Source organism: Gavia stellata, chromosome 14 (genome assembly GCF_030936135.1).
Source record: "Gavia stellata isolate bGavSte3 chromosome 14, bGavSte3.hap2, whole genome shotgun sequence".
Lineage (NCBI taxonomy): Eukaryota > Metazoa > Chordata > Aves > Gaviiformes > Gaviidae > Gavia > Gavia stellata.
The window spans coordinates 12,312,288-12,327,028 of record NC_082607.1 but is presented as its reverse complement, the minus strand read 5'-3'; the positions used below and the strand labels follow the sequence as shown (position 1 = coordinate 12,327,028).

At 47.1% G+C, this 14,741-nt stretch overlaps 1 protein-coding gene across 1 annotated transcript in view; it reads left to right on the top strand.

Moving 5' to 3' along the window:
• The window catches only part of GABRA3 (gamma-aminobutyric acid type A receptor subunit alpha3), a 70,318-nt gene that overhangs the window by 51,847 nt on the left and 3,730 nt on the right, over nucleotides 1-14,741 (top strand). The window contains exons 6-9 of the mRNA XM_059824644.1: nucleotides 1,851-1,933; nucleotides 5,688-5,831; nucleotides 7,490-7,642; nucleotides 10,190-10,401. Coding sequence (XP_059680627.1) covers nucleotides 1,851-1,933; nucleotides 5,688-5,831; nucleotides 7,490-7,642; nucleotides 10,190-10,401 — 592 coding nt within the window. The remainder of the gene's footprint in view (nucleotides 1-1,850; nucleotides 1,934-5,687; nucleotides 5,832-7,489; nucleotides 7,643-10,189; nucleotides 10,402-14,741) is intronic.

The window sequence follows — 14,741 nt, the reverse complement described above, 5'->3', positions numbered from 1 at the left end:
AGAGGGCATGTGCCTCACCTCCCAGACATTCCCAAAGGCTGGGTTTACTGGGCTTTAAACCACTGCTGTGGGTGCTGCAGGGGCTTCAGGGCACACAGGAGGATTTTGGCCACCCAGCCCTGCCCCATCAAAGTTACACAGCTTCCAGTTCCACTCCTCCACTTCTTGATTTAATACCTCTGCCTGTCTCTCATGGGGATGCCAGCTTTCCTAGACTCTCTGAAAGAAGCAGATGAGGCTGGACGTAGGTCTGAAATTGTGAGGTTAGTTTCCTCACCTGGCAGAGCAAAATTCACAGCCAGCGGAGAGTTTCCAGCACAGCCTGGGCTTCTCTCGTGGCTGACATGGAGCAGCTGTGCAGGAATTTGCTGCTGCTCCATCCCTCGCTTGCGCTGGTGTCCGCCTGTCACAGCACCATCTGCCGCCTGCAGCCACCATCGCTGCAGCCTCGGAGATCCCCTGCCACCTCCAAGCCATAGTCATTCTGCTTCGTTTCCCCACAGGGGTTTTTAGAGCGATTTGTGAAGTGCTTGGTTTTGTCCACCAAGTTTAAAAAACAGTCGTCTTTTTCTTTTTTTGTAGAATCATTTAAGGTTTGTCCACCTAAAAGAAATTACTTTTCTTTTTCTTTTCTTTCCTTTCTTTTTTTTTCTTCTTTGCTTTTAGCGAACAAAATCTGAACCCTTTATTTTTTTCAGGGTTTGTTTTGCATTTGACTAAGCCTCAGTTTTTTCTGTGAAGAATAACTTACCTGAACGTTTTTCCAGCTGAAGGAAAATATCTCAATAGAAGCTTTCCACCGTGCTTCTCGACCTGAGTTTTCCACAAGCCACCTTCAGCCTTAGGGCTGTGTGCTTGCCCTTTGCATCCACCTGTTGCTCCCATCACAGTTTATTTGTTATTTTGCTGAGCCATCAGAAGTGGGTCCTTTTTTCTACAAACGGTTTCTTCAGAGAAGATGATATTAGACATCTCCTGGGAAGCTGTCTGTCCTGGCTCCCCCGCCCCGTGGCTGCAGGCTTTGCAGTACTTCAGGAAGGAACACGAGCTTAGAGCTACCTTTTTTAGAGCCATTTATAACAGAACCTTTTATGCCTGGTCCTATGTTCTGCAGCACGCTGCTTTTATGGTTGTGCCTCCCTCACAAAACCACTTCCTGACAAGGTGTCTTACTGGGATTTGGTGGATGCGTAAAGCGCACAAGTTGTCCTGCACCCCCACAAACAGCCCCAGGACACGCAGCTCTGCGTCTGCCCGCAGAACCCTCTGTGGTGCCAGCAGCGAGGGAAGAGCCAGGGGAGGTGGGATGAGGTGCCCCACACGCACAGGGATATGTTCTACCCTGGTGCAACACCTGCGACTTCATTGCACTGACTGGCTTTGTTCAGCAAGCCCAGTAGCGCTGTGGCTTTCTGACTGAACAATCTGCCAGCCCTCGGCTCCTTCCAGACTGCTGGGAAGAACAGGCCATGTTCCCTGGAAACCTCTTCCCTCTGCCTTCCAGCATGGTCCATGAGATGTCCCCTGGCCCCAGGCATTAATGAGCTCTTTGTGCACAGTGCGTAAGCAAACAGAAGCCCTGGGCTTTGGCAGATTTTCTGATTGCACTGAGTGGATAAAGATGAACTCAGTCAATAGGGTTGAGTTTATACAATGGGAAAGGTGGCCAGATCTGTGTGCCTGCTGTTCTTTCCACAGCTGATGGCCTTCTGCCCGGAGACCCAGAGGTGACTGCATTGAGGCCTTTGTCGCCTTTGATGGATGCAGGGCAAAGACGCTGTGGCAGAAGGGCCAGGTGGGAGCCTCCGCAGCCATGCGTTTCTGATCATGCCCTGTGTTTTGTCTTGTAGGCTAACCATTCATGCAGAGTGCCCCATGCACCTGGAGGACTTCCCAATGGATGTGCATGCTTGCCCGCTGAAATTTGGGAGCTGTAAGTACCCTGATCAGCCTCTGCAGGGAGGTGGGTACAGAGCTAAAGAACAGTCCTTTGTGTGGCTAGTGTTTTCCAGTGTTTTAGTAACAGTGTTAGTAATTATTGCTAATGATAATGTAACCAAAAATTTGTTTCTAATATCTCGTAAATGCAATTCCTACCATCATCAGAAATGGACAGCAAGCAAACGTGTGGTCAGTTCAGGCTCACAGGGTGGGTTAGACACCTATGGTTTTGCTGTGAGTTTTTTAGGGAAGTGGAAAGAGCTGCTTTCTGTTGCCCGCCCTGCATTCGGTGGGCAGCGCTGCCTCTTCAACACTGCCTCTTCAACGCTGCCTCAGAAGGACCGGCATTGCTGGAAAACTCAGATGCTTTTCCTTCATCACAAGGTCATCCTGGGGGGACAGATTTGGAAAGATAGCAGTGGTGTCTGCTGCTAGGTGTCCTGTCCAGCTTCCCTACATCACTCCTGCCAATCTGGGGAGAGCCTGAAATCTCTGGTTGCTCTGGCTCCATGCTCCAATGGAGCTTACACACCCCTTGCTCCCCTTCAGTCTGTCAGGCAGGCTGCTCTCAGGTAAAAGGCTTGGAAACTCTGGGAACCTCAGTCCCAACACTCAAGTGTGCTGGTTTAGGGAAGATTTGCAGGCTGCTGGTGAGTTGAAAGCTGCTCCCAGCCTCCCAGGCTTGCAGCTGCTCATCTGCCTGGGCTTCCCATACCCTGCCTAGGAACAAGTTCCCTCTTTTCTCCTGTATGTAAGTGTAATTTCTTTTGGTTTTGTTCCTAAAGTGAGTGGGAACCAAATTCAAAGCCACTGGTTCACCACAATGTGGAAATAAATTTCCTAGTCCCGCTCTGCCTGGAGTCTCCTCCAGGTCCAATGAACTGAGCACCACTATCAGTCTTTGTTTCTGTTAGATGGAAGCGTTACCCACCTCCAACTAAAGAATGAGCCGCCACCAGTAATCTCCCTTTTGGACTCTAAGAAAACAGAGGAATCACAACCTTTCTAAACTGATCCTTCCTGTAGCCATTTGGGAGTTAACTAAGGAGAAAGTTTAAAAGTTTGATTGACAGTAGAAGAAATCATGTTTATCATGTGCCTCTGCTCCTCTGCCTCATGACAAAATGCATCCATGAAACTGTATTATTCAAAACTACTAAAATAAAGTTATTTCTTAGGCAGCACCTAATTAAATGTAGAACTTATTGCCACAAGACATCACTAGGGCCAGTAAAATAGCAAGCCTTAGAGAAGGATGAATTATTAATGTTAATTGACCTTGTGAGGAGGGATATAAAATCTCATACCTCAGGCCTAAACTCTGGGATTATTACAAGACGTGCAGGAAGGCTGATTACTCCACATCTAATTGCTTATAATGTTCCTTGGTGAGGAAAAGAGACTAATGTGCATATTTCTGCTGGAACACCCTTTGGAGGTCTTCTGGATATTTTTACTGATTTGGTCTCTGAATGACGAGAGTTTTGACACAAGCAGCTCAGAGAGCTGCCCCTCATTAACATTAGTACGGCTTTTTCTAAAGCACCCATCTGCATAGCATCTGAGCTTACCTCTCCTGTGTTGGAGTAGGATTAAACTAGTGTTTTCACCAAAAAACCATCGACAGCTGGAAGCTGCTCATTTGCAAGAAGCTTAGAGTGGGGCAGATTTGTAAGAAGGGCAATGCCAGGGCCAGACACGTGCTGTTCAAAGGGTAGCTGAATTTGCCTCAGTGACCACCTTCCAGTGATCCCCAGAACCTGAATGGCTCATCAGTGGCCTCCTGTCCCTGTGCCACCATGGCAGCCACCCAAAGAGGGAAGGCAGAGAGCTTGCATAAGTAAGGGCATCAGGCATTTCAGATAGCTTCAGCTGCCCACCTGCATCGTTCCTTGGACCAAGTGCAGCGAAGGTGATGGCTCTACCTATCACCATGCTCCCTAGAAGGTGGATGTACACAGCAGAGAACAACTGTTTCTAAGCCAGTCATAGGACATTTGTACAGCGGCTGTCTGAGGCTAGGCTAGCAGATGTTGCTGAAGGTACCAGCTCCACTAAATGTCAAAGAGCTGTCCTTGTTTGGATTGGACTAGACTGCATTTCAAGCGAGGCATTGAGCAGAACCAGAACAGCTTCATGGCATTAAATATGTTCCAAGCATCCATGCCATGCCTACGTGACAACAGATACGCTTCTGTCCCAGACGACCAGCTATGTAGACAGCTGCGTTTTCAGGGATGATGGCAATGAAACTGTGGGCAAGTTTCCTTTGTAGACTGAGAGTGGCAGTGGGTGAACTGTGTCTGCTAGAGCACAAGGTGCTCCCATCAAGGTGGAAGAGCATTGGCAGAGCTGTACAAAACTAAGCCTGAAAGAGGATGGGTGTCTCCAGAAGCATGCTGAGAGCTGGAAGGAGGGGCTGGAAAAGCAGAGTGTTACACATCAGATGAGAGGTGCCAGCCTGCATCAGAAGTGCTTAGGCAGCACGCTAGCATGCTGAGAAACATTGGCTGATCATCAAAACCACTCCCCCAACTTTGCACAGCGCCTGCTTAGTATTTAACAGGTTTGCCAAAACCTACAGTGCAGGGATAACAGTGGTTGTTTTAAAAAGATCAGAGAAATCTGATTGTCTCAGGACACAATCTTCCACAAAGCAGGGGCTGAGACATTTCTGTAGTAGACCTGACCCATTGCTTGACCTGACCCCAGCCAAAGAATTCCTTGATGTCATAATAGAAGAAGCTGGTTATAAAAATCAATTAAAAACTTGTTTTAGTGAACTTTGTTCTTGCCTAGAGTGGGTATGGACAGGAAGCTTGGGCATTATGGGGAGGAGTAGCTCCTAGTAGAGTCAGGAGAGACTCAATTTCTGGATACCATAGGACTGGCAAAACCAAGAGCATGCGGGCGCTGTTGGGAAAGGGAGTGGTTATGAGGACAAGCAGGGGTTTGGTCACAAAGGCTTCTGAAGGTGATGGTGCCTGTATGTTAGAAGGAGGTGTTTGCATATGGGGAGTTGGGCAGGTGGGATAGAGAGGGGGACTTGGAAGCCCCTGGAAGGATGCCCTGGCCCTAAGCCCAGCGCTACCCCACGCAGCAGTCCAACGGCACTTGCCTGCTGTTTCTCTTGCGATGTGCAGGCAGGCGTTTCTCAGCACTGCCCTCCCTCGCTGCCTGGCAGATTGGCCTGGAGGCTGGCAAATGCAGGCTCATGCAGGGGAAAAAGCATCTTGGTGGGAGGGCACACTGCCTCCAAAGCTGAGAGGCTAGGAGAGGGTTGCTTCTGAGTGAGGGTAAAGATTTTTAACTTTTTCTCCTTAACCTAAAATTCAACCTCATTTGCATTTAGCCTTTCTCGCTACCTGCTGCCAGCATGACTTTCCTGGTCCCTGGCATGGCAGGGCTGTGGCCATCCTGCTGCCCCAGCAGCCTGCTGGTATGGACACCTTCCTACCTTTTCTCTGCTTGGAGCCAGCCCTTGCAGAGTCAGCATGTCAAGGGGACAGCGTCTCTCAACGGCAATGCTCTGCCCCCTCTTCCAGCTCCCGTCCAAAACCACCACTCCCCTTTTGCTCATTTGATTTAACAGTTGCTGAACCACCTTGGTCTCTGGCCGTGCTTGGCTGTGCTCAGCCACGTGGCTCTGAGGAATGCACAGCAGGGATTAATTTGGCTACAGGCTAATTTTGGTATATTTTAGGTCAGGCAGAAGCACGAACCTCATTCTTCTTTCTCCTCCGCAGATGCCTACACAAAGACGGAGGTGATCTACACCTGGACACTGGGGAAGGATAAATCAGTGGAAGTAGCGAAGGGTGGATCTCGCCTGAACCAGTATGACCTGCTGGGCCATGTTGTTGGGACAGAGATGGTTCGATCCAGCACAGGTACTTGTGGGACTACAATACGATGCATGGGCTGAGCATACTGTCAGACAAGATGGACCCATGGGCTTTGAATGCCACAATTTGGCTAGAGGCAGCACCTGTGGGCAGTGAGCTCCACAGTACTTTCCAAGCCACATACTACTGGGGAATATGGCTGGGGACATCCAGAGCAGTCACCCAGAGGCAGTAAAGGGTTTAGCTTTTAGTGGTTTCCACTGAAAGAGTCTTATTGCCTGTGCCCTCTAGAAAACTGATTTCAACCATCTAAAAATGATCCGTTGTGTGGAAAATTTGCCTCACCTTGCCCAGCTGGTTCTTGGTACTGTGGGTTCATTTGTCTTTGATCCCTTTGCAGTCCCTCAGGAGAGCATTGCGGGCAGGGGAGGCGAGTGTAACATAATGTACAGTGTGATTTTCACTGCATCTGCTTACACAAATATTATCATAGCTAATAGAAGATTATCCCAAACAAATGTTTCCCCTGATTAATGACCAATATTAATCATCTTTCTCTCCCATCTGCTGCTCCTCCCTTCCCCTCTGAATCCAGGTACTGATAGCTTTTGTTATCTCATGTGTGTCTCTCATATTTCTTTTTTTCTTTTCATTTTTTATTTTTTTTTTTTCTGTATGCACCAGTAGTTTTCTCATTTGAGGATATTTCCTCTCTGGTGCACTTGATTTTAATAGTGTCTGTCTGTAACAACTCGTATCACCTCCCTTGGGGAAATGTGGGGAGTCCAGGGAACTAAATGTCATAATATCTGGCCCATCTCTCTACTTAAGTTGTAGTAAAATGTACAGATGAATAACCTGAAGTGGCAAGAAAGCTGCTAAAGGCAGTGTGTAATGATTTAGCAGAGCCATGCTCACAACAAAAAGGCACAATAATCCAACAAAATATCCAAAGCTTTGAGTGGAGGAATAGGGCATTGAGGGAAAATAGGGACAGTTGCTTCTTTGGTTTACAGCCCAGACCTTTAATGACAGAAATTGCCCTGATTTTTGAGATGGTTACAGTGAGGAAAGGTGGAATATTTTCAGGATTGTCAGAGAAAATAAAATGCTTTGTCCTGAAAACCTACTGAAGCACTGTTAGAGTCCCTCTAGGCTTAAGGGATCTTACCCACCACGTGGCTTCCTGGGCTGGAGCAGAAAAGGGATGGGAGCTGGGTCAGGAGAGACCCCCAGAGGCGTCTTGTACCTGGGGTGACACAGGGAAAGCCTAATGCCCGGTTGTTCATTGGCATTGATTTGCCTTTGTCCCACAATTGTTTTGTAATGAATTAAAGAAGTCTCCAAACAAGTGTTTTGAAAGGACAAATGCTATGTGGAAGTCACCCAGGCTACACTGGGGTACATGCCTGGTGCTTCACAGCAGTTGTGTGTGCATGTGCAGGACAAGCAAAGTCAGTGCCAGCAGTGTGCTACAGCATGCATCTCTCCTTCACATGGCTGTTAGGGTGGCCTGCAGTAGTGTAAGATACCAGGGCATGCCAGCCAGTAACAATATGACACACACACACTGCAATTTCATCTAAGAACTTGAATGTTTGTTCAGGACAGATCTTTAGTGGTTTAGAGATGGATTGGTGGTCAGCTGGCCCCATCCTGGAAAGCATTGGCAGCTCAGCGTTTCTAACTGGCTCTCTCTGCAGGGGAGTATGTCGTCATGACCACACACTTCCACCTCAAGAGGAAGATCGGGTACTTTGTGATCCAGACTTACCTACCCTGCATTATGACCGTCATCCTGTCCCAGGTCTCATTCTGGCTTAACAGGGAGTCCGTTCCTGCCCGAACAGTTTTTGGTGAGTCTGGGAGCATGGGGGCATCCTCTCAGGTCAGGGGAGAAAGGCACCACAAATGATGAGAAAGAGACTCAGCATCTGAGCTGGTCTTCTCCAGGCCTTGACCAGCATCAGCGAAGCTGCTGGTCGTTCCCCAGAATAGCTCTCAGTGTCTTCCCAGTGCCTCTGTTTCCACCGAATCACTGCAAAAATACTCCTGTCCATGTTTCTGCTACAAGCCAAGCCATAAATATTAACAGTAATCAAGGTATTGATCATCTAATTATATGCATTTGGCTGTGTCTGCTTATCTATATTGGCTTTTGAGTTGAGGAGAGGATAGGTACATGGGGAGGCATTTAAAGCTCTGCCTTTGAAATTGCTAATGTGCCCCTGGTCAGAGCTCTACATAACAAGTTCCTGCGATGAGGCAGTATAACTGCATGGTAAATATATTGTTATTATTTTCTTCAGCTGCTTTCAGATCTTCTCTCTGAGGCAAAGTGTCAGGCTGGCATTGCACATATATTAATAGCTTTTACAAACATTTAATAACAGAATTGCTTTGTGCTTTCCTGCCAAGACCTTTAGTTCAGGATCTACACACACATACAGTCACAGACCAGGTGTGATGCTGCAGGATTGTATTTCCTGGAAATAACAGTGCCCAGCAGATACTGCTTAACAAAAGGTATATTGGACAAAAGTCATCACGCAGAGAGGGGATATATGGTACCACCTGCTCATGTTTTTGAATAAGTCAGAAAGTGGTGTGGTTTCAAAGATCACGAAGCATTTTCTCTGTAGCAAGAGTCGTGATAGAAATGCTCCCACAAACCTAACACGGCTGATGTCCTCCTTTCCAGACCCTCTCCACAGGCCTGGACCTTGTTCCAGTGCTGTGGACTGCAACAGGACGCAGGGAGGGTCACAGGTGGTTCTGCACCCTCCTAAATGAACTAGAAGGGAATCACGATGGTTTTTGTGCTCACTGGGGCTTGTGAAATGTAGGCCATAAACCAGCTTTAAAATTTACAGTTGACGCCAGCTTCTCCCCGTTAGCACCAGGTTGCCTTCCCTTCCCTGGTGATGCAAATCCTACAGCGATCCCTAGGGTCGAGTGCAGCTGCAGGGAGCTGGGCGGTTAGTATGACCAAACTGGTTTGTGCAATCCAGACTGCAAGAGCTGCATTGAACAGTAATAAGAGTGAAGAAGAGGGAATATGGCCCCTTAGCACCCATTTTTTGGTGTTTTCATCCAGCAGAATGGAAAAGGGGGGGGCTCAGACTGTGAATCATTTGCAACTAAACCCCACAGAGTGCACACCTGGACCCCATGTCTGTCCATGTTCCAGGTGGGCTCTTACATCTTCATTGGTTCTGGAGTGTTTCTGCACTCCCGACACTGGGGGCGAGCCCTTCTCTGAGGATATTTGATTCCCTCCTATGCTATCCTGAGATTTGCAATTAGACAGGTTTCCTCGAGTAGCAGCTCAGATGGAGCAGGAAAGAGCTGACTGAAAAATTAAGACCTACCTTTGTGAAAAATGTCTTTGCTCCCAAATTGCCTTGCTTTCCTATTAAGAAAATAATGAGAACTCCAATTGTTTATTCCTTTTTTTTGCCCCTCAGAAAGTATTGTCAACAATATTATTGAAACTCTTCAATTATCAGGAGCATGGCTTAAGGGAAGTGAAAATTAGTCAATATTTTTATAATGTTTTTAATGTATTTTTAATTGAAAAGCACATTATTGAGGAAAACGGATAGCAATGGTTGCTTGCTTTAATGAAAAAAGCTTTACAAGGCATTTTGCAACAGATCTTTTTTTAAGGTAAATCATAGTGACACTCATTCTGGCAGCTTGGGCCACTGACGGGTGCCTGGCCGTGCTGGCAGGACCCAGGATCCCAGGTGTCCATCCATGCAGGTCACAAGACACTATTTCCAAAATGTTGAGAGAACCACATTGGATGAGTGGCCAGTTTCTGGTCCTCCATGAAGTTCCCAACCATCTAGCTGTCCTTTTTACTGCTATTTTACTGTTTTTATTTTATTGCAAAAGCAACCAGAGGCTTCTCCATGGCATATTCTACATCAGGGAGCTGGGTCTAGCATCACACAACTTACCCAACTAGCAGACGAGGAATTGAATGCAGGTCCTATGAGATAGGACTCTTTTATAGTGACCAGAGATCTAGTTAATGGAGTTTGGGGAAGATTAATCTCATCCTAATGCAGATGTTTGCCATTGATTCTATGAATTGGAGATATTCAAAACTGAACCAGAGAAGGCCCTGAGCAACCTGAAGTTGGCCCTGATTTGAGCAGGGGTGGGACAAGCAGACTTCCCTTCCAAGCTGGACTGTTTCGTTATTCCATGAATTGCACCACGGACTTGTGCTGGGTAAGACTCCCTTAATTACAGCAGGAATGTGGGCCACATGGCTTAGAGGATGGCTCCTAAATTTACATGATGGAAATGCCAACTGTGTGGTTTGAGGAGAAACTGGGTGGGTACAAGTGTATGGTCTCACACCATCCCTGTCTCCTGCTGTGTTTCCACAGGTGTCACCACCGTCCTCACCATGACCACACTAAGCATCAGCGCAAGAAACTCGTTACCTAAAGTGGCGTACGCGACGGCCATGGACTGGTTCATAGCCGTCTGTTACGCCTTTGTGTTTTCTGCGCTGATCGAATTTGCCACTGTCAACTACTTCACCAAGCGCAGCTGGGCTTGGGATGGGAAGAAGGTGCTGGAGGCCCAAGAGATGAAGGTCAGCCCTGTGGCCAAGGCCAGGGAGGAGGGGGTGGTGAAGAAACGCTGCACGAGAGAGCTGCGCCAGGACCAGGAGTGGGTAACATGCAGCCCCACAGCACTCCGGGAGGCTGGATGCTACTTACTGGGGTCCCCAGCTCAGGTCTCAACTGAAGCGGTTCTTGAGGGTTGAGGGAGGAAGGGCTTGGAGGGCTGGTCGCTGTGCTTAGCTGGAGAAAAACACTCAGGCATGACTGCTCACTTTTCCCTCTGTTCTTCTGCATGCCCATTTGCTGGTGGAAACGTGAATGCATGCATTTTTTGGTCTTGCTCCGCCGATGGTCTCCTCTCTCCTTTCTTCTCCCCCCAACCCATAAATGCCCCGCTCCATGTTGCTAGCATGCCACACAAACCCAAATATGCCACGGGATGCCAGACACACCAATGGAGACGGTCCCACTCTACTGTGTCCCCTGTGGCTGCTATGCTCGACTGCAGGTCTCCCCTGGCACGGGCAAGCATGGTGCAGCGATGAGGAGGTCTAACGCTTGTGCTGTTGCCCATAGCTGCCAGCAGCTGCTGCTTTGTAAGCTCAGGCCAAGAAGGTGGGTGGGAAGCAAGCAATCAGAAACAGCAACTGGCAGTAAATTAGTGCCTGGCGTCACCCATGTTTTCCCTTCTCACTTGGGATCAGCCTCTCTGGCAGCTTCCTTCCTGACAACCACGGCTACTCCTGCTCATGCCCCCTCCCTAACTGATTTAATCTCATCCTTCCGGAGAAATCGCTTACTGTAGCATGCTGCTCCTTGTTTATATTTATTGAATCAATTTGAAAATCAGCTTTGTCCTTGTTCTTGGTTCTGGAGCCTTTATATTTTACTCCTTCGCATTTTAATGTGTTGTTTAAAATTGTTGTGGGGCTGTATGCAAATACCTGGCAGAATTGCAGTAACTTTTGGGAAGACAACAGCCATCTCTCTGGTATGCAGGTCAAAGCAGGAGAACATAGGCCTTACGGAGAACTGCAGCGATCACTGGGTGTTGAATGCCTCTCTCTTGTGTTTCTTGGACTCTTTCTATCTGTTTGCTTTTGCAGCTGTGGTCTGAGCCACAGACTCATGGCAGAAAGGCTCCAGAGGATGATGGTCTTCCACCTCCATCAAGAACAATAATGCTAATCTGGCCTCTAGAGATGAGAGAAGCCTTTCCTGGTCATTGGCATGAGTGAAGGATCAGAACAGGTCCTCAAAGAAACCATGTCCCTTTCAGGGATGGGCAAATGAGCACAAAGTCAGGATTCACACAGCCTTGGACAATTACGTGAACTGGGCACAGCCAAAAAAGCAGCAAAGGCTCAAAAGCTTCTGTTTGTCATAGAAGAAGCATGATCCTTAATTTATTCATTGACCCAGCACTGCAAGACTAACAGTGCTGAAACAATAGGGTAAGAGCATGCAGAATGTTTGTGCATGTGGTAATCAAACAAGAAAACAAAGCAGGACCAGGAATGTTTCAGAGGGAGTGCTCTTTGTGAGTTTGCTGCTATTGGTATCAGCCTGGAGAATCAGGAAGGACTCCAAATTTATGGATGCTTTTTCAAGCCAACCCTGATCTTTATCTTAGAAGGCTAACCCACTCCTGGTCTTTGCAGCTCAGAGAGCTCCTTGAAGAGTGGTGGGCTTTCAGGAAGCTTAGGAATATGAAGTGTCACCATATTTGCTTTTCAACTTTATTCCATCAAATATTTCCAAGCAGTGAATTTGCTACGCAATGAAGGTGCCTCACTGGCTCAGTCTCAGCCTTTAATTAGCTCTTCTTGAAACAATTGACAAGCCAGGTGGTTGAAACCACAAAAGAAAGAGAAGGCATAAGAATAACTATTGGCATTTTAAAGTGTTTGTACCAGCAGTAAAACTATCAGTGACAAGTCCAGGCTGAGCCCTGGTCTCTGGAGAGCCTTCCCCCCAGCCAAAAAGAACACTCTTTATTGATGTGATGGCAAGGATTGTCACTCCAGGTTTGATTGTTTCCTTGCATGAACGTGAAAAAAAACCAATAAGCATCAGCCCTTCCCTCACCTCAAATGTAGGAAGCAGCAATGCTTCCCATTTCATTTGAAAGAAATCACAATCTTGCAAAAGCTGCTGGTTGCTGAAAGGCACTCCCAGCATGTTCACTCTCTCAGGGCTGGTTCCATTCTTTCTTCCTCCCCTTCAGCCAACCCATCGGTTTAGATGGGAACAGAGCATTTTTTTCAGGTAGAATCTAATATGATGGGCTGATCTTGGTGAACTGCTGATCTCTGCATCGTAAATGATCATGATGATGTTCTGGTTGTAGTCACAGTTGGGTTCTGGTTCTAGCTGGGAGCTACTCTGTACATTCTCTGCAGTTCTCTAATGAAAGGCAGGCAGATATCACCATAGATGTCACCAAAACCTCCCATTAGTGTGCACTCTAATAAGACTTGACTAATGCTTCTTGGACCCAAAGATTTTCCAAGCCTTTTCTGCCTGCCACCAGTAATCGCTAATTGTGGATGAATGATTTCCTCTCTTTTTGTATGGTAAAGTGGCTGCAACCAACCTAAAACTTGTTGGTAAAAATGATTTTTAAAAAAACATAATCAGGAGGAAGGTGGGGCATGGCAGTAGTTGGGGAGGAGTGAGAGGCCGAAGAGATTGAAGGATGAGTGGTTTCAGTAGCCAGCAAAGCTCCCTATCTCCAGCATTCTCAAAATATCTTGTTAAAAAGATCCACTTCAGGACAGAAGGGCTGTGTCTGAACAGAGTGAGATCCATTGCATCCCATCCATCCCAACCATAGGGATGGCCATCTCTGGAGCGAACAAGGTCACTTGCTGAGCAGCTGTTACAGTAAGGATCTGGAGAGACAACAATTAACGGTGACTTTGCCACTGGGAAACTCATGAAGTCTGCAAGGATGACATTTACCAGGGAGTTTGCTGCAAAAAAGTGTTGTCTGTTCCTCAGGATAGAAGATGCTTTGGATCTTTGGAAGACGCTTACATAAACCCACTTCTGCCTGCAACGCAATATTTATGCATAAAATCTGATCTAGCTCTGTATCTGTTCTTGTATGACACTGCCCTGAAATCCTGGGGGGCAAGAACTAACAAAAACAATACAAGTAGCTGCAGTCAGACACATGAGAACAAGTAAGAACACACTTTGGATGGAGGCATAGTCCTGGATCTTTATCCTTCTCATCCTTAAGACAATAATCCTGTAGTGCGTGGTGAGAAGGTTACGTCCAGGCTTTTTATGTATTTTTCACATGTCTCTTCCCTAAGAGAAAGTCACCAAAAAGCATCCTCCAAATGTCTTTTTTGATATGATAATCATGGTTTTCTTTCCTGTATTTTGGAAGTGACGGGCATGCTTGCCATTTGCACTAGGTGCCTTTTCCACTGACTGAGTAAAGCCTAGCTTTTTGTCCAACCTACTCTTCAGCAATCCTGAAGTTTACCCTTTGATCCAGGTCACTTGGGAATCATTCTTCTTTCTCCTTTGTTTCTTTCCATTTGTGAAATCTTTGTTTCAATCCCCTCCTTGCCAACAGAGGGGAACTAGAACCTTGACAAGCCACCATTTTCAACCAGTTTGAAATCTTACAGACTCACAGGGTGGTTCAGACCTATCTCTTTTTTTTCTGCCTCACTATGGTAAATTTGGTTTTGCTGTGACTTTCCCTTGCTGACCATGCTCTGCAGCCCATGTGTCCTTTGTCCTACTGCACTTGCAATCACCTGTAGCTCTCCATAGCACTGCAAGTGATTTACATTCTCAGTTTCTTCACCAGAATCCATGTATCATTCTTCAACAACATTTCACCCTCTTTCCCTCAACTCTATCTGTGTGGTGGGTTGGGCTGATTATTGACTCCATCCAACCTCTGAGTCTTCATCTGGTGATCCAGGGAGCATAAGATCATTGGGCTCAGTCCTACATAGCCTGAATGAAGAGATGGGAGGGATGAGTGATGCCAAAGGTTACACCAGCAGCTGACAGTAACCTGGCATTGACGTAGCCTGCTTGTTAATGCAAGATTGCATTGTTCAGCGCCTTTGGCTCTGCTGGGTACAGGTGTCTCAGAACACTTTGCTGCTGTTCTCTGATAGGATCAAGTCTCTGGCACACTGCAGAGGGGAACTTTGGCTGGCATGAGGAAGGAGTGGCATCTTTGCTGCAACAGCAACCACAGTTGCTGGGCTTTGAACTATAGGCTACAAGTATGTCAGAGACTAGAGCTGCTTGGAGGTCATTAAAGTGACTTTTCTCTAGAATGGCAAGTGGCAGATACCTTGCATTTCTCAAGTACTGCAGATATTAGTGATGG